Raw genomic sequence first — 27,019 nt, forward strand, 5'->3', positions numbered from 1 at the left:
AGCATCTATTCATTTCATAAGCTTTGTTCTGGGTTAGATAAGAGTGTCCCCTCCCAAATCCATGCTGACACTCAATCCTCATTGTGGCAGTGTTAGGTCACTGAGTCACAACGACAGCACCTTTAAGAATAGACCCTAGACCTTTCTAAAAGGACCCGTGGAAACTAGGGGACGGCTCAGTCACCGCAGTATTTGTTTGAAACACGAGGATGTGGAGCTGGTCCCCGGAACCTATATGATAAATCTGGGCATGGTAGTGAGTAGCCATAATCCCGGCATTGGCGAGATGGCGGGAGGAGTCCTGGGGCTCACGGGCCATCCTGCCACCTCACCTGGGGAGATCTAGGTCAGTAAGAGACCCTGCCTCAAAGAAACAAAGAGGGACAGAGCTGAAGGGATGACTGGAATGACATCTGAGGTTGTCTTCGGGCGCCACATGCACTCACACCCATCTCCACACAAACCCATTACCACAAGCGCACACCCCCGTTAAATACATTCCTGGTCTCTAGGGAGCAACCACTCTCCAGCATTTTATCCCAGCAGCACAAATGGGCACCAACAGCCTCCCCACTCACCTTCGCCTAACACTGTGCTCGCTCGAACAATGGGAAGATGAATCGGACAAGCTTTTACTCGAGAAGCTCACGGTCTGTTCTAGTCGGTGAATGCCTCACTTCACCTCACCCCCATTTACCAAAGCTAACTCGGAGCAGGTCACGAAATCAAATATGAAAACTAAAAGTTTGGCAGAAAACTCCCTAAAAAAAAGCCTCTGCAACCTTGGGTTAGCAATCAAACAGTTTTTAGGCCACAGCATGAAAAGCATGAACCATAAAAGAGGGAAAAGGAAAGGCAGACTTCACTGATGTTAACACGTGGGCTGGGCAAGCAGCTCATGGGGAAGAGTACCAGCCTCGCATGCGCAGGGTGCTGTGTGTATCTCTCTGCTACATAATGAGTTTGCAGCCAGCCTGGAAAACACGGGGTGCTGTCTAAAGTACATATGTGAAGGATTGCTTGATGTCAGGGTGGGAGTAGAGTTCCTATGAATTTGAGGAGGGGACAATGGCAATGTCCTAAAATGAGACAGTGTTAATGGCTGCACAATTTTATAAATTTACTAAAACTCATTTAATTATATACTAGTCAGTGGATTTTTTGCAGTATTTAATTACACTTCAATAAAGCTATTTTAAAAAACCACATCAATTCAGGGTCTGGAAGATATACTTCAGTTGGTAACGTGCTGACTTACGGTGCATGAAGCCCTGGGCTCAATCTGTGCTACAAAAACTGGGTGTGGTAGTACACACCTGTAACCCCAGTACTCAGTAGGCAGAGGCAGAAGGTCAGTCCAAGGCTATTAGGAACTTCAAGGCCAGCCTCGGCTTCATGAGATCTTGCCTCCAAACAAACAAACAAAAATACAAATCTGCCTAGGGAAGCATGATTGAAACACAACCCCCAACAGGAAACAACAAGTTTCCCTGCTGGCCACCAACCTTTTGTTCATATTGCTGAAAATTACATGTGAACAATACTGACCTTGTGTGGAGATAAAAGCCCAGGCCGTGCCTGGTGGGTCTTAAGCTTTCTGAACTGAATTGCATGGCCCCTGTGGTTATTCAAAATTAGAAATAAACTTACAAATTCCAAGAATAGACAATATTGGCCTCGTCAGAACAAATAAAGAGGAGTGTGAGAAGCCATTCAAACGCCTAAACTGCCTGAATAATACAACACGCACTGTGTAATCATTTCAGCCTAGAAACATTTCATCTGGAGCAACCAGGGCTGACCCGGTAACCGAGGTAATAACCGTCTTCAAAGGCACGAAGGTTTACAGGAAAACTTTCTGTCTAGTTCTCCATCTCCACTGAGATCCAAACAAAACAAAATGATTTAATAATCAGCAAGGTAAATTTAAAATAAACACAAAGAGCACTGACAGTAATTGCCATCAAATACTGCGGTGACGTGAACGTAGCTCGGATGTTCCTGCAAGCAGTTTCCTTGGTGATCATGAAGAATAGACAAGGCAGGGCTGGAGAGATGGCTCAGCAGGTAAAGGGGCTTGCTGCTGGGTGGGTGACGAGTTCAATCCCCAGCACTCACAACGTGGAAGGACAGAATTGACTCTTGCAAGTGCTCTCTGATCTCTATACATGCGCCATGGCACATGGACCCACATATGTGAACACACACACACACACACACACACACACACACACACACACAAATAAATAAACTGTAAATTTAAAAAAAGCAAAAATGAAGAGCTAAGACAAAGCATTTTTTAAAAAAGATTTATTTATTTTTATTTTATGTGTCTGTGTGTTTTACATGAATGTGCACCGTGTGTGCCTGATATCTGAGAAGGCCAGAAGAGGGCACCAGATCCCCTGAAACTAGGGGTACTGACTGATGGTTGTGAGCTGCCATGTGGGTGCTGGGAACCAAACCCAGGTCCTCTGCAAGAGCATCAAGTGCTCTTAACTGCTGAGCCATCTCTCTAGCCCTGTGGGGTACATTCTTAATCCCAGAATTTGGAAGTAGGAAGATCAGGATTTCAAGGACAACCTTGGCTACATAGTAAGTTTGAGGTCAGCCTGGGACACATGAGACCTTATCCTAAAGTAAGCCTAGGGCTGGGATGAATCGCAGTTGATGGAATACCTTCCTAGTGTACACAAAAGCCTAGTTTGGGTCTCTCAGACTACCATGAAACCATGCATGGTAATGCACACCTGTAATCCTAGCACTTAACAGGTAGAAACAGAAGTGTAAGGAGTTTTGGTTACACAAAGTTCAAGGCCAGCCTGGGCTACATAAGATCCTGTTCTAGAAATATCTAATACTAATAGACGGGACAGACAGCTCAGATCTGGTGCCAAGTGCCTGCAGTTCTGGCATTTGGGAGGCAGAGGCAAGAGGACTGCTACACGTTGGGAGTTCTGGGCCAGCCTGGGCTACACCGTGAGCACAGGTCACAAAAAGGGGAGAAGGGCTGGAGAGATGACTCAGTTGGTAAAGTGGGTTCTGTGCAAACTGCTGAGCTTATGGGTCTCCAGCACCCATGTTAAGTGCCTAGTATGGTGGTATGTACCTATAACCCCAGAGCTGGGAGACAGAGACAGGCCGATTTCTGAGACTTGCTAGCCGGCCAATCTAGCCAAAAAGGCCAGTTCCAGGATCAGTAAGAGACCCTGTCTCAAAAAAAAAAAAAAAAAAAAAAAAAGGCAGTGTGATAGTTTAATTGTCTATTTGGCACAACCTAGAATCACACAAGAGTCTCAGGGAGGGACTGTCTTCACTGGATTGGCCTGTGGACATGTCTGCGTGGGGGTGATGTCTCAAGTTAATTGACGTGGGAAGAGCCGGCCCACCGTGGGTGGTTGGGAAATAGTGGAGAAATCCAGCTGACTGGCAAGCTGCATTCATGAACTCATTTCTCTTTGCTCTCAACTGGATGTGATGTGACTGGCTGCTTGGAGTTCTTACCTTAACTTCCCCACAGTGACGGACTGTAACCTGGAACTGTAAACTAAAATAAACCCTTTGGGGGCTGGAGAGATGGCTCAACAGTTTAGAGCACTGGCTGCTCTTCCAGAGGACCTGGGTTCAATTCCTAGCACCCACATGACAGCTCACAACTGTCTATAAACTCCAGTTCCAGACTGGACACCCTCAATACAAACATACATGTAGGCCAAACAACAATGCACATAAAATAAAAATAAATAAATTAATAAACCCTTTGTCTCCTAAGTTGCTTTTTGTTGGGTATTTTATCATAGCCACAGAAATAAAACCAGAACAGGTGGAGACGGCTAGAGGAAGAAACCAAAGTCAACCTCTGTTCATGCATGAGTGGGTGCGTACACACACACACACACACACACGACTACTTGACAGCTGAGACTCAGACGTGGGCAACTTGACATGGGCCAGGTCTAGGGAGAGGAAAATGACCCCTTACCTCGATATCCCGATTCAATTGCTTCACAATGGCCGTTATATTCCTGATATGCTCTTCCAAGAACAGCCGGGCTAAGCGGTCGCCTCCCCCTTTACTCTGCATCTTCTGCAAGCTGCTGACGATGTCGTCTTTGATTCGGAAGGCGTGCTCCACCAGTGCTGCCGTGGTTTTCTCATGACAGAGGATCCTGTCTTCCAGCTGCTCCACCAGGCTCACGGAAGAGTAGGGGGCCATGGTCAGGGACTGGCTGTGTCGGGGCATGGTCCTCACTCGCCTGCAGAAGGAGCCACATGGTTACAAGCTGCCAGTGAGGAAAAGGTCATCGTTCCAGCCAGAAGGAAATTCAAATTGTCTGTCTCCATAAACAAATGCGATTAAAGGAAATATTTCTACTCCAAAGAGTTTTCTTTGGGAGCTAGACAGGATTTTAAGGTGACTATGCCCATGGAATTAAGTGGGCTGCTGGCAGGCTCTGTGACCTCCAAGAAGCAGGAAGCTGGCAGAACAGACACACCATGGCTCCCCACATCAGTTGTGATAGCTGTGATAGCCAGATCAAGCTGACCCCAGAGGTCTGTTGACCTACTGCTTCCCCTAAAGCAGTGATCATGAACTCCGATGCCTCTAGGGGCCAGGCCATCTCAGAAATGAGGAACAGACATCAAACAGGATGCAATCAGAAGGGCCAGGGACTCTGGAGAGCTCAAATGTCCCCTGAGGTGCCATGGTTTTGTTCCACCCATAAGAAGATCATCTGAAAATGAGGTCCTTTTTAAAATTTATTTATTTGGAGGGCAATCAAAATGATACTTCAAGATGAGCCAGGAAAATCAGAGGTGGCTGTGAGATCACCTCATTCTGTAAATGGCAGCTCATTTAGAAAGGACTTATGATTTCTGTGAGCCAGTATTTCCCCACAGGCATCAAATATGCAACTTCTGATTTCAAAGGGCTAAGGGGAACATTTGCCCCAAGCTCCACGGAGATTTTACTGTGGGCTGGAAGTTCAAGTCTAGTGCACAGCCACTGTGAAATCTCTGCCTTCTGGGGTCATGGGGTGGTCCACAGGAGCCATGAGAGGGATGCTAAAATGCTTTTCTTGTCCTTAAACAAAATGACCCTTTACAATGTAATGGCCACAGGCTTCCTCAGTCATGACCCTCACACCCTCTAGCAACCCTCGTGGGATTGGTGGAAAGAAAAAGTATACCTTAGATGCATATTTTCCAGATAGTATACCCTTCCTGGGTGGCAAGAGAAGGAAATACAGTGTCCTGTTGGGCCATTTTCTTTTTAATAATTCACATCTGTTGGGGAAAAAAAAAAGGGCTAAATTATCGAACAGTTTATATCTAGGACATAAAGGACCTCACACTCTGATTGTTTAAGATACCAGGAGGCTCCTAAGCTGTGTGGATACACCAATCAGCTGTAGTTGGAAATGCTTTTGACCTCACACATGATCTAAACAGCAAGTGCTTCCCGAGAAGCAGGAACGAGCCTTGAAAACCAGAATGCTTCTGAAACAAGTGCTGCTAATTCCCACTAGACAGAGCAACAAGGACCATCAAATGGAGGTTCCAGAAGCTTCCTCATTCCCCATCTGCATCTTGAGCTTGAAAACTACTCTTCCAGAAGCAAGACCCTCACCTCAACCCCTGAAATATGGGGGCTAGAACCCAGCCCTTCCCACGTGCTAGATGATTGCTCTGCCACCCAGCAACACCCCCATATCCCCCCAAGCAATCTCCTTAGTAGATTTATTCAATCTTGTACTTCTCTGTAGAAATTTTCAATAAGCCACCTTAGTAAATCTGATTTTGGTGAGCAATTAAGAACACTTGTCTCTAAATGAATCAAAAATTAAAAACCATGCATCTTTAATGGAAGCTGATTTGGAGGAACCTATCTATCCATTAAGAGAATGGTATGGATACTCTTAATTTAAAATTTTTGTTATAAAAGATAATCATTCATACCAAATCTTACCTATGCACACTACTTGGCTGTCACAACTCATCAGAAAACTGGAGTTTTTAAAAGATTTTAGAACTTAGGTTTCTCAAGCCCGTGGGTAACTGGCTTGAAACAATGAGTGCGTGGTACCCACAAGCTGATTCTGTAATTAGTCCCATTCCGACACTGGATTGAGAAAGCATTTCTGATTGACACCATTGTTTTGGCATCAATTCTCCAGTGTTTTATTTTTAGACTTTCAAAATGTGAACATTTCACTTTCCCAGACAAAGAACTTCAAATTTTAAACAAATTACATTTAAGGAAGAGAAAAGTAACTTATGTCAAACAGGCTATGATGTTCAACGAGGTCTTGGGTGTAAAAGAGAAGAATTTCCACCATTTAGACAAAAGAGAATCAAGTCCATGTGGAAACTTGGAATCATAGAACGCTTACACTTTTAAGGTTATATGGCACTTCTCTGGGATTTTCATTAATGAAACAGCCCAATTTAAAACTCATTTAGCATCTACTAGGAACCATCCATACATGTCCAGCACCTCCAGTCGGAACTGCCAGCAATGAAGGAATTATCTTAAATTGTAGAGTTCTTTACTGAGACTGAACATCAGTCTCATTCAGTACAAATCGGTGGCCGAATGTAGACTTTGGCCATGCCTTTCACTGAGGCTGATGCCACCCACCTTCCTGAGCTACAGAAATTCCAACCAGATGAACTTTGTGAATGAGCAGAGGACACACTCTTAACTACTAGACAGGCTCTTCCAGCCCCAACACTTCCATCATCCAGCATTGACTCCATGATGTTAAATTCCCTTTAGCATGAGTTCACAAAACACACCGACAGATGCTAAGGGCTGGTGACCTTCCGTGGCTGCTGCAAGGATCTGCTCATTTGTTTAGTCATCTGGTTGGTTGGCACCAGGTCTCTTTGCCACAATAGCAGGAGGGAATCTCTGTAGCAGCTGAATTAGAGGCTGATCATCAATCACTAAAATAAATCCCTTCCCAGGTGGCATTTCCAGATCTTCCCATGGTCAACTCCAATGCACCTGTCTGAAGTTAGCATCTCCCATTAGTTTGTGGATCTGATCTCTGACAAGTGGGTCTAAAGTGTGATCAGGAAGGTCAGGGTCATGTGCTATTCTGATTGTATCGTAAATCCCTGAGGTTTGCTTTTATGGGGGACATGGGCAGCGGTGTTTTACTTTGAGTTGGGATTTTACCCAGCTTGGAAACAAATAGCCTTAACCACTGAGCTATCCCACGAACCCTCTTAACTTCAGGTTTTAAAGATTCTGCAAATTCTCCAATCTTGCTACCACCACTGCCCCAATGCCATGCCTGTTTTCCTTCAGCTCCCAATGGTGAGAAGCTGGCCTAACCTGGCCTAGCACAGATGCCTGGGACAGCAGACCCAGGAGCAAGAGCAAGCTAACCACTGTCCTGCTGTGTGCACAGGCTAACAGTTTCCTGCTCTCCTTCCCTCTCCTACCTGACCCCACAGGCCCCTTTCTCCATACACGACTTGAACAGACCTGAGGCTCCTTTGGGATCTTTTTTGTTTGGTTTTGTTTTATTGTTTTTTGGGGGGACAGCTCCATGTAGCCTAAACCAGCCTTGGCTATATAGCCAAGCATGACCTTGAACTTTGGATCTCCTTGCTTCTACCTCTGAGTGCTGACATTACAGATTTTTACCACCATGCCTGGTTTACACAGAACACGGGGATCCACCTTAGGGTTTTGTGTATTCCAGGCAAGCATTCTACCAACTGAGCTACACCCCGAGTTTGAGATTACTTTTACATGCTATGTCCCTCTTCTCTTACCTTTCACACCCCACACTGTTCCCCCTGTGCCAGATTGCTGGATTTGCCTCTGTGGTGTGTGAATGGACAGGATCTGGCTACTGCCTCTTTGGGTGAGAGGAGAAGAGCTGGGCAACCCAAGCCAGGGTGCCTCATTTCCAAAGCCAACACATCCAGCTTGACCAGACCACAGAAAGAGAACGACCAACAGCCATAGCTGTCCATGAATCCCCAACAGACCTCAGACAACAGGCTAGCACAAGAAATCAGGCCTGGCCTTCTTCTTCATAGGTAGCTTACCTGGCCCACCCCAGGATCAGAAGTTTGGAGACCAGGTGAGCCATTCCTGGGGAAAAAAAAAAAATCCTGGCCCAGCATATTCAAGGATGGAGGTGGCATTTTGGTTGTGAGGTGGACCCAGGAAAACCAATGAGCTGTCAGGACGTATATGGTCTGTGAGGCATGTGTGTCCTCACACCCAAACTTGCTGCTCTGTATATACCTGGCCAATGGCAGATGACTTACGTTCACTTACCATCCTTGACACTTTCTGGATCCTACATCACCCCCCAGAAACTCAGAAACCCCCTCCACTCCCCTGGAAAGGGCAGGACTAAGGCCTGACCACTTCAAGTGTTGTGACAGTAATCTTGCTTGCCATAGGACCTCTCTATTTAGTCCAGGCTGGCCAATAATTTGCTATGTAGCCCAGGGTGGCCTCAAAATCTCAATCCTCCTGCCTTGACTGAGTGCTGGAATGACCAGTGTGTGCCCTCTTGCCCTGTTCTGTAGTAAATTTTAAAAAATCTGTAGTGGGTAGCTGTTTCAGCTTTGACCTGGAAGTACTACCCCCATTGAGGCTTCCGGTAATTGTCATGCCTACCTATGGCCTGCCCCTGAGGTGGGGCTGAGACAGGAGCCCTTAAGACCCGGGAACCGGATGTGCCGGTCTCTTGGTTCCTGGTAATCCTGGATGTTGGATGGTAGACCGAGCGGAGTTCTCCGGAGAACACCGCTGGACTGCACTTCACCTCTCCCGGACCCTGTAACCTATCCCTTTACTTGTTGTAAGTTACTCCCCAAAATAAACCTCCCTTTTAACTACGTGGAGTTGCCCTAATAAATCCCCCAACAGAAATCTACCAAAATGTAACCAATAGCATTAAGCATATTTCTTCTATTCTGTTCTCATTTTCAAACTACTTTAAAAAGCGTGTTATTTTCACAATCACAGAAATTTGAGCAAGTACGTCTCAAATAAAACAACAAAACAACCAGCAGTAACCAATGTAGAAACTGCTCACTTTTGGCTGTAAAAACTGAGAGGCAAGCCTCGTTCTGGGCTCAAAGGATGCTATCTATGGTTCCATTGAACACACATGCTGTCTGTCGGCTTTACCTTCTCCTTCCCCTGCAGGCACGTGATGAGACCTGAGCCTGGTGCCCCTGTCACAGTCACAGCTGTGATTGTGGCCTGGATTACCTGCTCATGGGGACCTGGGCATATGGCACAGACATAGCAGTCCTAAGGCACAGCCACCCAGAGCATTTCCAGGGGCTGGGTGATGGGTTTGTAGGGTCCCAGGCAGGTACCTCCAGTGAAATAAATGGCTTGGAATCCACTGGCCAAGGCTTGTTTTCTTACCCTTCGCTCTATTACATTCACAACGAGCTAGACAGGTGAGGGCTGACTTCCATTGATGCATAACATTGCGTTTCAGAGGACTGGGGATGTAGCTCAGTAGGTGGAACGCTTGCTAAGCATGCAGAAGCTCTGGGTCTCACCAGAGCACAGCACAAACCCAGGGTAGTAGTGTTCATTGGCAATCCCCTAACTCAGGAGGTGGAGGCAAGGGAATCAGGAGTTCAAGGTCATCCTTGACTACACAGCCAGTTCAAAGCCAGCCTAGGCTACCCAAGACCCTATCTCAAATAAAGGGGTGACGGGGAGGCCTGGAGAGAAGGCTCAGCATTTGTTGCTCTGATTAGAAGGCCTGATTTCAGTTCCCAGCACCCACACAGTAACTCCAAACCATCCATAACTCCGGCTCCGGGGAATCCAACACCTTCTTTTGACCAACTAGGTCATGAATGTGATGGATATTACACACACAGACACACACACACACACACACACACACACACACACACACACACACGCAGGCCAAACATCATATACATAAAATAAATTTTTAAAATCTGAAAGAAATAAATTTTCAGGAGCTCTAGAATGCTGAACACATTTCCTGGCCTTCCAGCCAGCACAGTGAGGTGTCGGCCTCTGTTGGGTCATGTGGGTTCACAGACAAACCCCAGAGTGCAAGGCACAGTTTGGTGGTGCTGCCTTAGCCCACTCACCAGGGCTCAGAATGATGTCAGTGTTGTGAGGAGAATCCCTGCGAAAACAGGTTGGTTTTGTTCTCGTCTATTAATATCAGCTATTTTGAAGTGCTATTTAAGTCTCTGTTGTTTATTTGAACTGTTTTGGGGATGAGGGCTTTAGGGCAACAGGGACCGCACCCTATAGGAATCATACCTCTTAGGAAGTCGGGCATCATTTCTCTTCACAGATGCTAATAATACAGATTCATCAGCCTTTTCATTTCTCTAATGGGGAAAAGCCCATCTTTTTTAATTATTGAGGTGCTTGGGGTGGTTTACATAAGAAGGGCCCCCATAGGCTCATTTATTTGCATGCTTAGTCACCAGGGAGTGTGAATTGGGAGGTGTGGCCTTATTGGAGGAAATGTGTCACTGGGGATGGGCTTTGAGGTTTGTTTTTTTTTTTAATGAATTTTTAATTTTTGTTTTATGTGCATTAGTGTTTTGCCTGCATGTATGTCTGTGTGAGAATGTCAGATCCCCTGGAACTGGAGTTACAGACCGTTGTGAGCTGTCATACGGGTGCTGGGAATTGAACCCGGGTCTTCTGGAAGAGCAGCCAGTGTCAACCTCTGAGCCATCTCTCCAACCCCAGGCTTTGAGGTTTTAAAAGCCCAAGCAGGCCCAGTCTCTTTGTCCGTCTGTCTGCCTCTCTCTCTCTCTCTCTCTCTCTCTCTCTCTCTCTCTCTCTCTCTCTCTCTCTCTCTCCCTCCCTACAGATCAGGATGCAGCTCTTAGCTACTTCTCCAGCACCACACCTACCTGCTGCCATGCTCTCTGCCATGATGATACTGGATGAAGCCCCTGAAACTGTAAACAAACCTCCAGTTGAATGCTTCCCTTTATTTAAAGAGTTGCCTTGGTCATGGTGTCTCTTCACAGGCACAGCTCAGTGACTAAGACAGTGCTCTACCCCAGTGACATATGGGTGGCTGACTCAAGAGGCCCCTCCAGCGTGAGTGCGGCAGCAGCTTCGGGTCACCCTGCAGGAGACCCTTGCACTCCTGCAAGTGTGCAGCCACACCCAAAGAAATGTCTTACTATTACTTTCTCCAACCACTATATTCGGGGACTTTTCTCTCTAGCATTAGCGAAGACACATTACCAAATGTTAAAACGGGAATCTGCCAAGTGCAACAGCAAGAGCAGAAAAAATATTATTAAAAGCGGGTATAAACTCTCTACCTACACCTGCGCTGTTGCAGGGTTCACCCGCAGGCGGGAAGGCACGACTTCTGGTTCTCTTGCAGGCAGAAGGCTGGGTGTGTGTGTGTGTGTGTGTGTGTGTGTGTGTGTATGTGTGTGTGACTGTAGGTTTCTACTCTGTCTGACATTCTAACTGAAAAGCTAAGGATGCGGGCTTGGAAGAAACTCCCAGCCTGTGCCCTTGTCCCGGTACCCAGGACACCATTGATCTTCTCTGCCAGCCCGGGAACCTCCTTCCCAGAGATCATCCCATCTGGAGTGACATTGCAGCCCAGCACATTAACACTCTAACTATTTAGAGAGTGCAGGGGAGGACTCTCGAGCCCTTCCACAGATAATTAAAAAACAGAGAGAAAAGAAATATGAAATAAACAAAACAAAAAAAACAAGCTCAAGGCTCCAAGGGGTTTCTGAATAACATCTTCCCGGTTAAACAATTTTAAGAATTCCATAATTCAAAAAGCAGCCCCACACTTTCTCTCCCACACAAACACGCTCTTTATTAAGCCACACTCCAGCAGCGGCAGGATCTCTCTGCCTGTCTTCCTTCCTGCAGCAGCTTCATCCACAAAGGGTGTCATCGCCACAGCCACAAGCCATCAGGGGCTGGGAGCTGGCCACCAGTTAACAGGGAAGAGACATCCAGAGGGAGGATCCTGCAGGACCCAGTCACCTCCTAAGCACACCACCCTAGGAGCTAGGTGTAGCTTCAGGAGACACCCAAGTGTTCATTCCAGCTCTCTGATGCTTCTCAGGCAGCATATTCCCAGTAGCTTTCCTGGTGTAACAGAACCAGAATGAGATAACTACATCCCACTGTATCATTTTTTTTAAATCACCGAGAACCACATTTCTAAAAGATCAAAAGGGCTGGGGGGGTGGGGATACTCAGTGGTAGACTGCTTCCCTAGCATGCTTGAGGCTTTGTGTTCAATTCCCAGAACCATAAAGTAAGATAAGATCATATCAGTTAACTGCTGAGCCATGGAAAAGAAACAACAAAGAATCACCCAACAGTAAAAAGCAAACAAGTCTCCCCTTCCTCCACAGAATCGTCTAGTTTTATATTAGAGAGCCATGAAGATCCTGGGAACCGAGGAAGGGAAGTGAGAGAGAGCACAGATGAAAGCCAGCCATCAGGCTAGCCTGCGTGGCCATCAGCTTTGGTTTGCGAACGCTTGCTTTTGCAGCGGTCAGTGGTGAATGCAGAGACTCATAACTGGTCCAAGGGCTGAGATAAGAGGACGGCCAAATACACAGCCACAAATGGGACAGCTCTGTTTCACCCCCTCCAAGACTCAGACACCATCACCCAAGAGCTGGAGAAAAGTGGGCACCGATGTGGAGTGCCAACCTCTGGCATGACCAAGTCGGTTGCATTCACAGCAGCTGTGGGTGCCCGCACAAGGTCAGGTCCATTAACATCCTGTCATGGAAGCCCCAGGATGCCTGATCCTCTACAAGGATGGTTGCCAGGAGATGGAGATTCCTGGTAAGATACCCATCCATACTCCTGCGATCAAACCTCTACCCACACTCCTGTAAGCAACCCTAGTGAAACCCATAAGGATACGCACACATACATATATGCACACTACACACATGCACACACACGAGAAAGAGGGGCATGAATGCACAAGTGGGTCTCACTAGAAAGAGGAAGGAGATCAGCAGGAAGGGGGAAGGGAAAGATAGCATGATGGAGTAGGTGAATATGATCAAAATACATGATGTACATGTATGAAAATGCCATAATAAAACTTGGCATTATGTATAGTATGTATAATTATTACATGCTATCAAGAAGAAAGTCATGCAAAAGGGCCCCACTTTTCTGCCTCCTGTCCACCCTGACATCACTTACTCTGCCTTGATGGACAGAAACTTCAGGGTACCTCCTGAGCCTCAGGAAGCCCCCATGGAGGCTTGGTATCCCCAAACCTTGTGTCCCTGGACCTGGCTAGAATCTAAGTCTGGGATCTGGCAGAGACACCCTGAGCGCATGATGGCTCTGGGCATCGGCAACCTTCTCAGTCGGGGGGTTGGGGGGGTGGGGGCAGTATCTGACTGCCCAGAGCTCCAGATCTCTAGAAGACAGGCCTGTGGAAGGAATCCCTCAGTGACTGTCTCACCCCAAGCACTATCTGAACACAGACTTGATCAGTTGTCTAGACCAGCCAGGCCAGCGAGTTTGAACATTTCATTAAACTTCGATAATTTTCCCGAAGAAAAAGAAAACCCCATCTAAGAAGACAAAAGCTAAAACCATCCGTGTAGAGACAGGAGGAAGTAGAAATGATTGACAGAAAGGAGCTAGCAGACAAAGTGAAGGAAGGAGGAAGACAGGATGGATGATGACTGGGAAGAGGAGAGAGGGAGACGACAAAGAGGAGAGAGAGAGAGAGAGAGAGAGAGAGAGAGAGAGAGAGAGAGAGAGAGAGAGAGAGAGAGAGAGAGAGACGGTGAAGGGAGCAGGTGTCTCAGTCTCCATGGAGGAAACAGGAGAGAATCCCTTTTCTCTCACATTCAGCTGCTCATTTGGAGTGTGAAGAACCACATGGCCATTTTGAACATGCCGGTAGCTTTCTCTGCTCATTTTCCCCAACTGTACATGCTCACTGTCTCAACATATACCACAATTAAGAGGTCATGGGGCAAACACTTATTTCACCTACAGCATGGAGATACCTTCTCAAGGTCTGGGGAAGGGGCTCAGTTGAGAGAGTGCTTGTCTCCCATGAACAAAGCCCTGGACTCCATCCCCTGAATCACAGAGAACTCAGTGTGGTCCTGCACAACTGTGACCCTAGCACCCAGGTGCTGGAGGGTGGAAAGTTGACGGGCATCCTTGAAGGCAGCCTGGGCTGCATGCGACCCTTTTCAAGGAGCAGGAAGAGGGAAAGAGAAAAAAATAGGAACTGGAGTGATGGTTCAGCCTGAGGACCCGGGTTCAGATCCCAAGCTCTCATGTAAATGTCAGGAGGGCACAGCAACACCCCTGTAATCTCAGTGCTCGGGAAAGCAGAGATGGGAGATCCACAGGGCAAGCTGGTTAGCCAGCCCAGCCCACCAGTGAGCTCTGGGTTCAGTCCAGAGGCTGCCACAACATATAAGGAGATGAACCATCAAGACACCAATGACAAGCTGGCCTTCACGTGCATCAGCCCACAAGCATGCAAACACATATCCACATCACACAGAGAGAGGGAAGGAGGGGAGAGGGAGGGAGGGAGGGAGGAAAGGAGAGAGAGGGGGAACAAGCGATGCACCATTTCGCTACTGATCCTATATGAGTCAAACCCCGGCTGACTCTTGGGATGGACACGGGTCTCACATCTACCAGTCACACTGCAGACCACCTCAGTGGCTGAGAACTCGCTTGCTCAGTGACTGAAGCCAATCCTGTAGTCTGAGACAGGAAAGGGCACAGTGGCCGAAACCCTTCTCTCCCAAGCTTGAGGACCAAAGTTTAGATTCCCAGAACCCATAGAAATGCCAGCCCACTCTGATTCTGCCTCTAAAGGCAGAGACGGGATCTGCAGAGCAACCTGGTTAGCCCTATCAACAAGCTCGGAGTTCGATTGAGAGACCCTTCTCCAATGAATTAGGTGGAAAAGCAACTGAGAGTGAGTCTACCTACATCAGGCTTGGGCCTCCACACACCACACCACACACACACACACACACACACACACACACACACACACACACACACATACACACACACACACACAGAACAAATACTTTAAGTCCAGTTAACAAATATTCACTGAGCCTCCACAATGCTGAACAGGATGGAGCCCTCCTGCTACAGGACCTTCTGTTCAACAGGAAGTAACCCTAGCAAGCCTCCAGCAAGCATGAAGAGGCTGGGAAACACTACATGAGTAGCAGGAACCAGGCTAGGCCGCCAGGCAGATAGATGACAGGGCAGTGTGAAGCAGGCTCTGAGGAGCAGGCATTGGAGCTGGGTGTTCCGGGGTAGCTGAACTGAGGCAGCCCGGGGGGAAGATCCAGAGAGGACCGAGCAGAGGAAACCGTGACTCAGAGCCCAGGGCAAACACAAGGGATCTCGCTGGAAAGCAGCTGGTGAGAGGTGGGGGGATCACTGAGGTCACTGTGCAGAGGACTTCACTCTACACCGCACCGCACCAAGCAGGAAAGACATGGGATCAGAAGGATCGGACCAAAAAAGGGAGGTTGTGAAGGAAACACGTGTGGGCGTGACAGACAGCCATCCCTGGGACTGTGACACTGTGCCGAGTCAGCACAGCCCCAGGGGTTCAAGAGCTGACTCAAGAGAGGAAGGTGAGGGCAGGAAACCCCCTGGGTGGACCTGGGGACAGGACACAGTGCCCCCACTCAGCTATAACTACAGGCCCAATCATAGCGCTCCAACACACCCAGACTGGACCCTTCTTAAGGGTCAAGGTCATAAAAGACCTGGGGAACTGACCCAGATTAAAGAAACCAAGAGAGAGACATCACTGAGCCAGAGGCGGGACGATCAAAAGTTCCAGGTCAACTAGGCTACTTGGGAGACCCTCTCAGAAGGAAGGGAGGGAGGGAGAAGGGGATAGCTAGAGCCACACAACACTAACCAGAGGAGCCCGGCATGGCGGCTCACTCCTGTAATCCCAGCATGTGAGAAGCTACGGCAGGAGGACAGCTGTGAGTTTTGAGACCAGCCTGGGAATAAGATCTTATCTGAAAAAGGGGAGGGGGCAGGTAAAGGCACTTGCTGTGAAGTCTGGTAACGTGAGTTCAATCCCCGGGCCCTACCTGGTGGAGAAAGAAAAGTGGCCTGCTCAGCAAGAGGGAGATTGTAAGAGACGGAGCTTCTGGGGGGCCTCCATGAGAGTCTGCCTCCTAGTAACGTCAGAAGTGACACCCATGAAGTCTCACCAACACAACTGCGTAGACATGAGCGGAACGAGGACAACGACAACAGAGATGCTAAAGTGGACTGGGAAGCCCATGAGGCCTCAGCCCTACGCAAAGAACCATGGGCAACTAAGGAAGGCCGAAGGTGGGAGAAACAGTCTTCCCCAGGGAAGGGCACGCCAGTTGGTTATCCAATAGCAAATGGTCAGCCCTGAAAATATACATACAAGTAACAGTATATAGACTGAGCAGGTTGTATTTAAGAATATGAATGTATGAATATATGCGTATACACACACATGCACACACACACACACACACACACACACACACACACACACACACACACTACAAAAATGGATTGTTTTAAACCCTAGATTGGATCCTGACCCCTAAACCAAATCCTTTTAAAAAGGATCTTCCTCCTCTTCTGTATAAAGATGCTATTAGGATGCCTGACTAATATCTGTAGATTAGAGAATAACACTGATTCAAACTTAATTCCTTGATTTTGACAACTGCTGTATAAGAAAATGTCCTTTGAAAAGAAGATGGAAATACGTGCTTGAATATTTGGGACAGTGCAGGTACATTTTCTCCTTGTTGCTCTGACACAGTGCAGGAGAAATTACAAGCTAAGTGTGTGTCTCTACACACACATCCACAAATAGATGCAAAGAGAGAGTGGGAGAAAGTGCCAGAAAGATAAAACAAGTGTGGTTGAAAGTTAATATTTATAGAATGCAGCTAAAAGAGAGATCAGAACTTTTCAGTTTATTGTTGAAGCATTTCCATAAATCTGAATCAGTTTAAGATTTAAAAAAATTTAAAGGGGAAGGAAATTGTTAAGGAAGCCAGGGTGATAAAACAGCCGTGTCAGGGACCTGAGCCAAGCAGAGGTGGGAGGGAGGGCGGGCTGGGTCTGATGTCCAGAGCCCCCGTCTCAGCTCTGTCCCTAAGAACTGCCTTGAGTTATCCTGCATCCCCTCTACTTCAATCTCTTCATCCACAAAACAAGGGTAAGAAGTGTTGTCCTCCAAGCGGGAGCATCCGCTCCCACTGCGGCACGGGAAGGTGGGATCTGAGTTGGCACTGAGGCTGGGGGGGGGAGAAAAGAGAAGGCCAGGAAGGGAAGAGGGAAAACAAAACAAAACAAAACAAAAAAAACAAAAAAAAACAACCCAAGTTCGGACAGAGTCCCCACAGCTAGGGGCCAGCCAGAAAAGTCACCAAATGAGGGATGAGTGGAACCTGCAGAGACAGGGCATGAAGACAGAAAGAGCGGCACAGGAGGAGGGCAGCAGGGCACCAATCAGGGAGAAGGGCAGAGGGAAGGCTCAGTTCTGCAGCCAAGACTCCTCTAGGGAGCCCTGTGAGGAGGCAGTTTCCACCGAAAGATAAAGGAGGTGCCCCATCAAAGGAGAAAAGCTTACTGAGCCAACAGAGCAGCTGATCCAGCTTCAGCACCGGCTCTGCCCTCCCCACACAACAGCCAACAGCTCCCTGTGGCTATTCCAATTGAGTTTAAGTTCATTTAAAATCCACATACATTGAAGACTCAGTTCAAGCCACGAGTGGTAGAACATGCCTCCATCTTAGCCCTTAGGAGGCTGAGGCAGGAGGATTGTGAATTCAAACATAGCCCTGGCTGAACAGCAAGACCCTGTCTCAAAAATAAGTAAATAAAAGAATAAAAATCCAGGTCCTTGGATGAACTAGTCACATTCTGTGAGCTCCGTAACCGCATATGGCTGGTAACTGCCATGACTTCCTTCACTAGAGAAGGTTCTAGTGGACAGAATGGAGACTCTAACAACGCTTCTTAAAGGAAGGATGGGTTGACTGGTTGATGGAAAGACATCAGAGGAAGGAGGGAGCATAAACAGGCAAAATGAGACTGAGAAATAGAACAAGATCCCAACGTGGCAGGCAAAGCCAGTGTGAAGGAGCGGGAGTGTGGAATGGGTTTAGGCTAGACTTCGGACAGACACGGAGCTGTTCCTGAATTTCAGACCAAAGACATAAGAACATGGGAGACAGAGAAGGAAATACTTGGAGGTGCAAAGGAGGGTCCAGTGGGATTTACATTGGGGGAGGGTGGTAACGGAGAACGTGGACGCTCTCCATCTTATCTGTCAAAGGCCACTTTCTGAAAGGGAACCTGGAGCTGAAGGGATAGAGAGCCGTGGCACAGAGCCAAGTGGATGCCGTCTGAGTTCATGAAGAGTAGAATTCTTGTGTCTCATAGAAAAGCAAGCCTTTGTGAAATTAAAGCCCCCATCAATTTAAAATGGAACCAGTCCAAAGGTCTTTGGGACTTTCTCCTGGATAACTTGGCAGGCTGGGAGAAGAAAATACAGACACTGAGGCTGGTTTGGGGATTGGAGACTGGAACCCAAGGAGTCCAAGGCTGACAGCGTGGCGTATGCCTTTAATCCCAGCACTCTGGAGGCAGAGGCAGGCAGATCTCCGAATTTGAGGGTAGCCTGGTCTACATAGTGAGCTCCAGGCTAGCCAGGCTACATAGTGAGACCCTGACTCAAAAAAAAAAAGTCAGTCAACATGTCAAGACCAAACATGTGGAGCCCTGAAGATGGACTGAAGCATTACAATGCCAGGGAGGAAGGGCTGGAGTCCTCGGTGATGGGGTGATGGTTAGCGCCGGCACAGGAGGTGGACAGAATTCGTGAAGAGGGAAGAAGCCCAAGTCCCGCCTGGCGCTTTCCTAAAAGTGGGAAACCGCAGCCTCAGCACACCTGCGGTCCCAGTGGGAAGGAAAATGCAGGCTGAGCCACAGGGGTCAAGGCTGAGCCACAGGGGTCAAGGCTGAGCCACAGGGGTCAAGGCTGCCGCACTGCAAGGTCACTGAGTGGGGCCACAGGGGTCTGACTGAGGTCACTAAGTGGGTCAAGTCTTGAGGTAAACCCAAAGTCACCAGCAAGGCCAGCAGAGCAGAGAATGAATGCAGGTGCTCACGGGTCTGTGTTCATGACTTCTTCCTGACCTCAGGTGAGGTGGTTTCCCTGCCTGAGTGAGCATCAAGCCAGCTGTTTTCCCTCCTCCCTTCTTTTTTCTCTTTTTAGGCAAAACAAACAAACAAAAAAGAAAAAAAAAAGCTTTTTTGTCTTTAATTGTGTGTGTCTCAGTACATTTGTGTAAGTCAGAAGACGACTCAGGATTGTCAGTCTTTTCTTGTACCATGTAGATTCTGAGGCTCAAGGTCAGGTTGTCAGTCCTGGTGACAGACAGGTGCCTTTACCTGCTGGACCGTCTTGCTGACCTAAGCCTTGTTTTTTACAGAAAGGGTTCTGTTTGGTTGACTGCTTTGGGTTTTTAAGGTCTTAAACCATCCTAATGACTCCATTTTGACTTTTGAGAGAGTCTAAATGAGCCTGTCTTCTTCAAAATGTGCCTGGCACTTCTGAAGAACCACCAGGTTTGGGAAGGGCTAAGCCAGAAATACAAGGAGAGACTTGAGGCCAAAAAGACAGTACCACATTCTTAGAATTAGTGGCTTGGAGGTGACATCAAGGAGCCAGGACAAGGTCATCCTAGCTCTATGAGAGGACCCCAGAAAGGGGTATCCTGGGGGGAAGTTGTGTTCTCAGAGTCCGGTAGAAGGGAGAAAGAGGAGATGAGCTCAGAGACAGAAAAATGAAAATACAGAAGTGTGGCTGCAAGACACAACGAAGGAGAGACACTGAGTGGCAGGAGAGCCACATGGGTTAGCAGCCACAGAGACAGGAGGATGAGTCCTTTGCTGATGGAGGCTCTAAGGTCGAGGACTTGTGGTTCACTAAAGGGCTGTAGGCTCAGCTGACAGAATTCCTGGGTAACAAGGATTTTTGTATTTGTATGATAGATTTCCAATAGGTAATGCATTAAGCTCTCTAAGCCCTCAGGTAGGCATGCTGGCAGAAGTTTGCTCATTAACTGGAAACTTGGCCTCCCAGCCTACCTTTTTACACAGAGGAGTCAGATTCCCATGAATATCAAGAGTATCCTTGAAACACAAAGTCAGAGACATCTCAATCGTCCAGTGACAGGAATCCTGGGCACCCCTTGCACCCCCTTAGAGGCCAGAGAAGTTTATGGATGGAAAATATGGAAAACGGCCTCCTTGTCAGTTTTAGTATCAGCCAGTTCTAAAATTAGAAGAAATACCACAGCCTATAAGTCACCTCTACACACACACACACACACACACACACACACACACACACACCAAGACAGATACAATGTACATTTCTTAATAAAGAACATATTTACTCTCAGAAACCGAATTCGTTAATTTTCATTACACTTATTTGTTTAGCTTGTGTGCCTTGCGTGGGTGTGGAGGTCAGAGAACAACTTTGTGGGGGTAGGATGGTTCTCTCCTTTTACAGTGTGGGTTCCGGAGATCAAACTCAGGTCACCAAGCTTGGTGGCAAGGACATTACCCCACTGAGCCATCTTGTCAGCCCCACCAGCACCACCACCAACCTTTAAAGAGCAAATGTAAATGTTTGCCCCTGCTTCTAAGAGATTCCCTCTGCAGAACCAAACCAGTCCGGCATTATTTCTGTGAAATAATCTCTAACGCCAGCACACACCGACTTGAAGCTGAGTGCACGCATGCGCGTGACACACACACACACACACACACACACACACACACAGAGCTTCTGCACATTGAAGAAATGACTCACTTAATTTGCCACTGCCTGCCACTACTGGGTTTTGATTTTACCTGTTCAGACACAAAGTTTCCTATCAGATCAACTACAGGAAAGAAGTCTTCAGTAGCTTGAGCCTGAAATGGGTTTAGGACTTTAGGGCACCGATGGAATTTTAATCTGTGCCTTTTAACGAGCCTCTCTGGACCATCGAGTGTTCCCTCCATAATCTTCCATAAAATGGTAATATCTCTCGCCACTTTGGGAGCCAGCTCATTGGAAACCCCTTGCAGAATAAACATGGTTAAGTCTTGCATACCCAGAGGGGCCTTTCTTTCCCCAGCTCACAGTACCAGCAAAACAGCCTTGTGCTGCAACTGAAGAGAACCAGAGAACCCGCGGGGGAGCAATGTGGCTAACCCACCCAAGGTCACTCAGCTGGGACTGGGGATGATAGACTTGTCCTCGTCCTGGCAAACTCTGCACACCCCTGGCTCGCCTCAAACAGTCCCTCGGGGGGCTCTGCTGTCTGCTAGCTTGCAGCCCCCGCGAAGATGCAATGCCACTTGCGCTCTGTGCCCAACTTCAGCCCTGCGCGTCAGCATGCAGTTAACCCTCTCGCGTCCAGAGTGTCACACGGGGCACGCGCAGCTTCCCCCCCTCACCCTCCTCTCCCTAGCACTATCCCATGCCTATCCATGGAGTGGTTGCTCCAAGGTCATATCGACGGTCCCTGCGGGAGCAACCGCTGCTTGGATCCAGAGGATCCCCGGCCGCGTGGGGAGGAGAGGCACCCCTGGAGACTCACCCGCGCGCGGATCGGGCACGCCGCGGCTGCCCATGTCGTCGCTGGCGCTCTGGGTGCGGTGGCCGCGAGCGCGGGGCTGTGCGGGGCGAACCCGGCTACGGGCCCGCGCTCCAGTCAGCGCGCGCGCGGCCCGGCCCGGGGTTCGCGGCTCCCCCACCCGGGAAGGGCGCGAGCCGCCGCGCGCCGCCCAGAGCCGCTTCCGGGCGCGTTGCCTGGACGCGGTTGCCGTGGCAGCCCGAGCTGGAGGCTTTCCCCGCGCACCCGCGCCCAGCCCGCCGGCGCCCCTCCTCCCGCCGCGTTCCCACACCCAAAATAGCCTTTCCGCGGCGCCGCGGGTCCCCACCCAGTCCGCAGCAGGGAGCTGGCGGGCGGGGACTTGCTTACAGGAACCTCAATCTTGTCGTAGGGCGCGTCGACTTGGAGGCGAAGATAGGTGTAGAGGATGCTTGAGTGAGAGCCCAGCCTTCCAGGTCGCAAAGTCATCCGTCACCCTCCCCGGAATCCTAGCATCCCTTACGTGCCAAGCCTCATTCCCACCAAAATAGTTATCCGCGCTCTCCACCTCAAACTGAGGAGAAGTTAGGGGTGAGACCACAGTCTGGTAAACAGCTCCCTCCGTCGCCCCACCTGCACAGGTGATGGAACCCTCTAGGCGACCAGTGTCTATGAGGGAATCACCGTGCCTCCCGCATATCGGCCCAAGAGACAGGACCCCGGGAAGAATGCTAGCTGCACTGCTTTTCATCCCATCCCTCCTACCTTCTGTCGAGCTCCCAGAGAGTCCTGTCTCTGCCCTCCTTCCCAATCGGTGTTGGATTCTCAGCAGGATCCACTCACAATTATGCTTCCTCTCCGTGGGTGGGATTTAAGCGGAGTGGGGGATCCTACCTTTGCTCGCCTCACTGCGTCTGGTTCTTAGCTCTTACGTAGAGGCACGAGCTTACCCGGGGCAGGTGCTCCCGTCTAGCGGCCCCCTAGCCCTCTCAGCCCCCCAATTCAGGGGAAGCAGGGAAGAACTCGCGCTATGCAGCCACTTGGACAGGTCTGGTCTCGGAATCCTCGATCCTGTAGTCATTTGTGTGTGGTCTTGGGTGTTCTGCAATTTCCTCGCCTGTAGAGTAATAAGTCCCCCAACACACACACACACACACACACACACACGGACACAGACACGGACAAGGACACGGACACACAGCTAATGAATATAGCATTCATTCAGCCAACAGTATTTCTTGAATGTCTACCAAGTGCTAGAAACTATGCTTTATCGCTAAGGTGAAATGGAGATGAAGATGGAGGAGGAGAAGGGGAGAGGACTCTGCTCTTCTCCTGGTCATTACAGCCTAAAACACATTAATTAGACACATGTTTAAAAAAAAAAAAACCCTGGTGACCAAGTACTGTCTCAGGGAGATCTGACCTAACATTGTTCCTTAGTGTAATGATTTTTCTTTCCATGGTACCTGATACACAGTCGGTAAATGAGTATTGAATTCAATCCTATGGCAGAAGGATCTCTGGGAATTTCCACCATTTAAGACACGTTTGAGGAGGATAAGAAGATAACTCAGTCGATAAAGTACTTGCCTTACAGGCATGAGGACTTGTGTTCTATCCTCAGAACCCACATTTTTAAAAAAAGTCAGCACTCACGTAGTGCACAAATCCTCATGCAGGCTCCCACACAGGCACAAAATAAGTAAATATGGTAAAGCCAGACATGGGAATTTGGTGTGCACTTGTAACTCAAGAGCTGGGGAAGCAGAGATAGGCAGGTGGATCAGGGCTCATTGGTCATTCAGCCTAGCTTTCTGGGCCAGTTCGAAGCCAATGAGAGATCCGGTCTCAAAAAGGTGGACGGACAGTGCCACAGTGTCCGGAAAAACACAGCTGTTACCATGAAGTGCCGGTACCCATCACAGTGAGGCCACAGATGGCTCAGATACCTGTTCCCACAGGCTGCCTCCCAGTGTAGGGAGTGCCTTCAGACACACACAGGACAGTCTGGCCCTGTCCGTCTCTGGTTCCTCCTCCCTCCTTCCCACTCCACTCCTTCCCTATCCTGCTCCATCCCACCACACCCCTATTAGTCAAGGACTCAAGGTCCTAGGAATGAATGAAGCACTGTAGAATAGAGGGGAGTTGTCCCTTCTGACAGCCTTCAAAGTATAACTTGATTTACCACGAAACCTCCACACACTCCGGGAGAAGGAATACCCGGGAAGTGAGGGGGTTTGCCCGAAGCACACACACACCCTTACCAGATTAACATAAGACACCGAATTTTTAAGGATTCACTTGTGAGGCATGGCGACCCATGCTTGTAAATCCTGCAGTCAAGTGACTGAGACTGAGGGGCGAGGTCTGCCACAGTTCAAGGCCAGCCTAGACAGGTTAGCCTGGGGTGCAGAGTGAGCCTGTCTGTCTCTAAGAAAACAACAAATAAAAAAGATTCACTTAATTAAGCAAAACAAAATAAAAACCTTGACGCTGCAATACCAGAATACCAGTCCTAGGATTTCAAAGTGGTGCCCGATCAGCCTGTGACTTCTCACTTCACCCCACCCCAACCCCTTTTTTCCTCTCAGGAAATCTGTTTTTAATCCTCAAGGGTCAAAATTGAGCGCCCCACCATTTAAGCTTCCTCTAGTTTCTTCCCACCCTTTCACACACCTGTAAGGTCAATTTCAATCAAGAACTCAACTTTCCAGAATTGGAAAATTTGGAAATTTTGTAACTTGTTATAAGGAAATGGATTCCTTTGTAACTCATTATAGGAAATGGATTTTTTTTCTTGTGTTACTTTAATTACCAAACCATGAGTGATCACAAATTATTATATGCTGGCAGAGATTATTACTAAGAATGATTTTATCAAGGAAAGAAAACCCGACTTGACTTCCCTTCACGATAGACTACAACTGTAAAATGGTTTTTATCAACGAAAGCTCAGCAGGTAAAGGCTTTTGCAGCCAAGCCTGAGACACAAGCTGGATCCCTGGGCCCCACATGATGGAGGACAGAACTGACTCCTGTAATCTGCTCTCTGAACTTGACACTTGCACCCTGGCGCGCGCGCGCGCACACACACACACACACACACACACACACACACACAAATAGATAAATAAATGGATTTTTACAGATCAATAAAAAGGAAAATAGTCTTACAAGCTTGGTATTATAATATTAGTTGCCATGCTGGGGCTGCGGTAGCACACGCCTTTAATTCCAGCACTCGGGAGGCAGAGGCAAGCGGATCTCTGTGAGTTTGAGGCCAGCCTACACAGAGAAACCCTGTATCAAAAAAACCAAAAAATAAAAAATAAAAATAAAAAAATAAACCAAAAACCAAAAATATTTAAAAATGATATTTGTAAGAATGTAAAGCAGAGCCAGGCGGTGGTGGCACATGCCTTTCTTCCCAGCACTTGGGAGGCAGAGGCAGCTTGGTCTACAGAGTGAGTTCCAGGACAGTCAGGGCTACACACAGAGGAAAGAAACCCTGTCTTGGAGTAAAAAAAGGGGGGGAGGGCTGTAAGCAGATGAGCCAAAAACAACAGGATGATTCAAAGATGGATATATAGGATCGTTGCTTGTCTTATCCTAGACTTTCTCAACAGTATAACTCCTCAGGCATCCAGAGCTCTAGGTCATGTCACAAGCTGCTTATCCCTAGTAACAAGGGGCCAAACTATCGCCCTGTTAGGAATGGTCGCACATGGGAACAAGGAAGAAAAGTTTTCCACAGGGAACAGTGAGGAAAAGCCAGTGATGTGAGGGTTGGCACCATGTCAGAGAGGGAATGGACAAAAAGGTTCACAGGTGACCTTCATGAGTCATTGTCAGATGCCTGGGAGTTAAGGAAGCCTCAGCGGTGGAGAAAGTCAAGGAAGACATTGGTCACTCTTCCCGTGTTTTTTGAGACAGTGTCTCGCTATGTAAACCAGGTGTGCTGGTTGGATTCTTTTGCCAACTTGACAAAAGCTGGAGTCATCTAGGAGGAGAGAATGCCAATCCAGGGTTTGTCTAAAAGACTGGCCTGTAGGCAAATCTGTGGGGCATTTTCCTGATTGATGGTTGATGGAGGAGGGCCCAGCCCACTGTGGGTGGTGTCACCCCTAAGCAAACAGTACTGAATTGTATAAGATTAAGTAGCTGAGCAAGTCCTGGGGGAAAAGCCAGTAAGCAGCACTCCTCCATGGCCTCTGCTTCAGTTCCTGCCTCCAGTTTCCTGCCTTGAGTTCCTGCCTTGACTTCTCTTCATGATGGATTACCACTGTAAGCTGAAATACTTCATTTCTTCCTCAAGCTGCTTTTGGTCATGCTGTTTATCACAGAAGCAGAAAACAAACTAAGACATCAGGCTTGCCTTAAAATTCATCCCTCAACCTTTTGATTCCTGAGATTACATGTGTGTGCCATCATTGACTATTTTTTGTCTCTTGAGTCTTTTATTTATTCTTTGACAATTTCATAAATATATGCAATGTCTCTTATTCTCTCCACTCACAACCCCCCTTCCAGACTCCCCTTCAATCCCAACATGTGCACTTCCAACCTTCATAGCCTCTTCTGTTTTGTTTTTAATGTATGGGTGTATTGCCTGCATCTATGTGTGTGCGGCACATTCATGCCAGGCACCCTAAACAGGTCAGAAAAAGGAGTCAGGTCACCTGGAACTGGAGTTACAGATGGTTGTGAACCACCATGTGGGTGCTGGGACTCAGACCTGGGTCTCCAGAAGAGTGGTCAATGCTCTTAACTGTTGAACCATCTCTCCAGCCCCACGTTTTCATTAATGCCATCTACTGCGTTAATTGGACCCACAGATCTTGTGCAGGTAACCTTAGCGACTGTGAATTTATGGGTGCCCCATCCATGCCATGCAGAAGACGCATTTCACAGTACCCCTCCCCACTCTGCAGCTCTCACATCCCATCTACCTCTCTTCTGCAATGGTCCCTGAACCTGTTGGTCACTTTTTAGGTAATTTCCACAGTGTAAGGAAGGGGAAAATAACCCTCATAGGTTGATGTCCTCTGACCTCCACATACTTTCAAGAATGCACACACACACACACACAAACAAAAAAAGGTAAAAAATTAAATAAAATAAAAAATGAAATCCTCCAGCAGTTATAAGACATCCCACTCCCCACCTCAGCAAAGTGAGAATTCAAACTTTGGGACATTATTCTCTTAAAACTTTGGCTTGACAACTAATTAACCCAACACATGTGATTCTTTATGTTATGGTTTTTCTATTTTTCCTTTTTGATAATTACAACTCAAAGGACATTCATTTTTCC

The 27,019-nt window shown here is 48.0% G+C and overlaps 1 protein-coding gene across 1 annotated transcript in view; it reads right to left on the bottom strand.

The window, feature by feature from the left end:
- Fam81a (family with sequence similarity 81 member A) overlaps positions 1–21,870 on the bottom strand; it is a 51,381-nt gene extending 29,511 nt beyond the window's left edge. Inside the window, exons 1-3 of the mRNA XM_006979282.4 lie at positions 21,709–21,870; positions 5,193–5,289; positions 3,983–4,256 (exon numbers count right to left, since the gene is read on the bottom strand). Coding sequence (XP_006979344.1) covers positions 3,983–4,256; positions 5,193–5,203 — 285 coding nt within the window. The 5' untranslated portion in view covers positions 5,204–5,289; positions 21,709–21,870. The remainder of the gene's footprint in view (positions 1–3,982; positions 4,257–5,192; positions 5,290–21,708) is intronic.
- Between the last annotated feature and the right edge of the window lie 5,149 nt (positions 21,871–27,019).

This window comes from Peromyscus maniculatus, chromosome 7 (assembly GCF_049852395.1).
Source record: "Peromyscus maniculatus bairdii isolate BWxNUB_F1_BW_parent chromosome 7, HU_Pman_BW_mat_3.1, whole genome shotgun sequence".
NCBI lineage: Eukaryota > Metazoa > Chordata > Mammalia > Rodentia > Cricetidae > Peromyscus > Peromyscus maniculatus.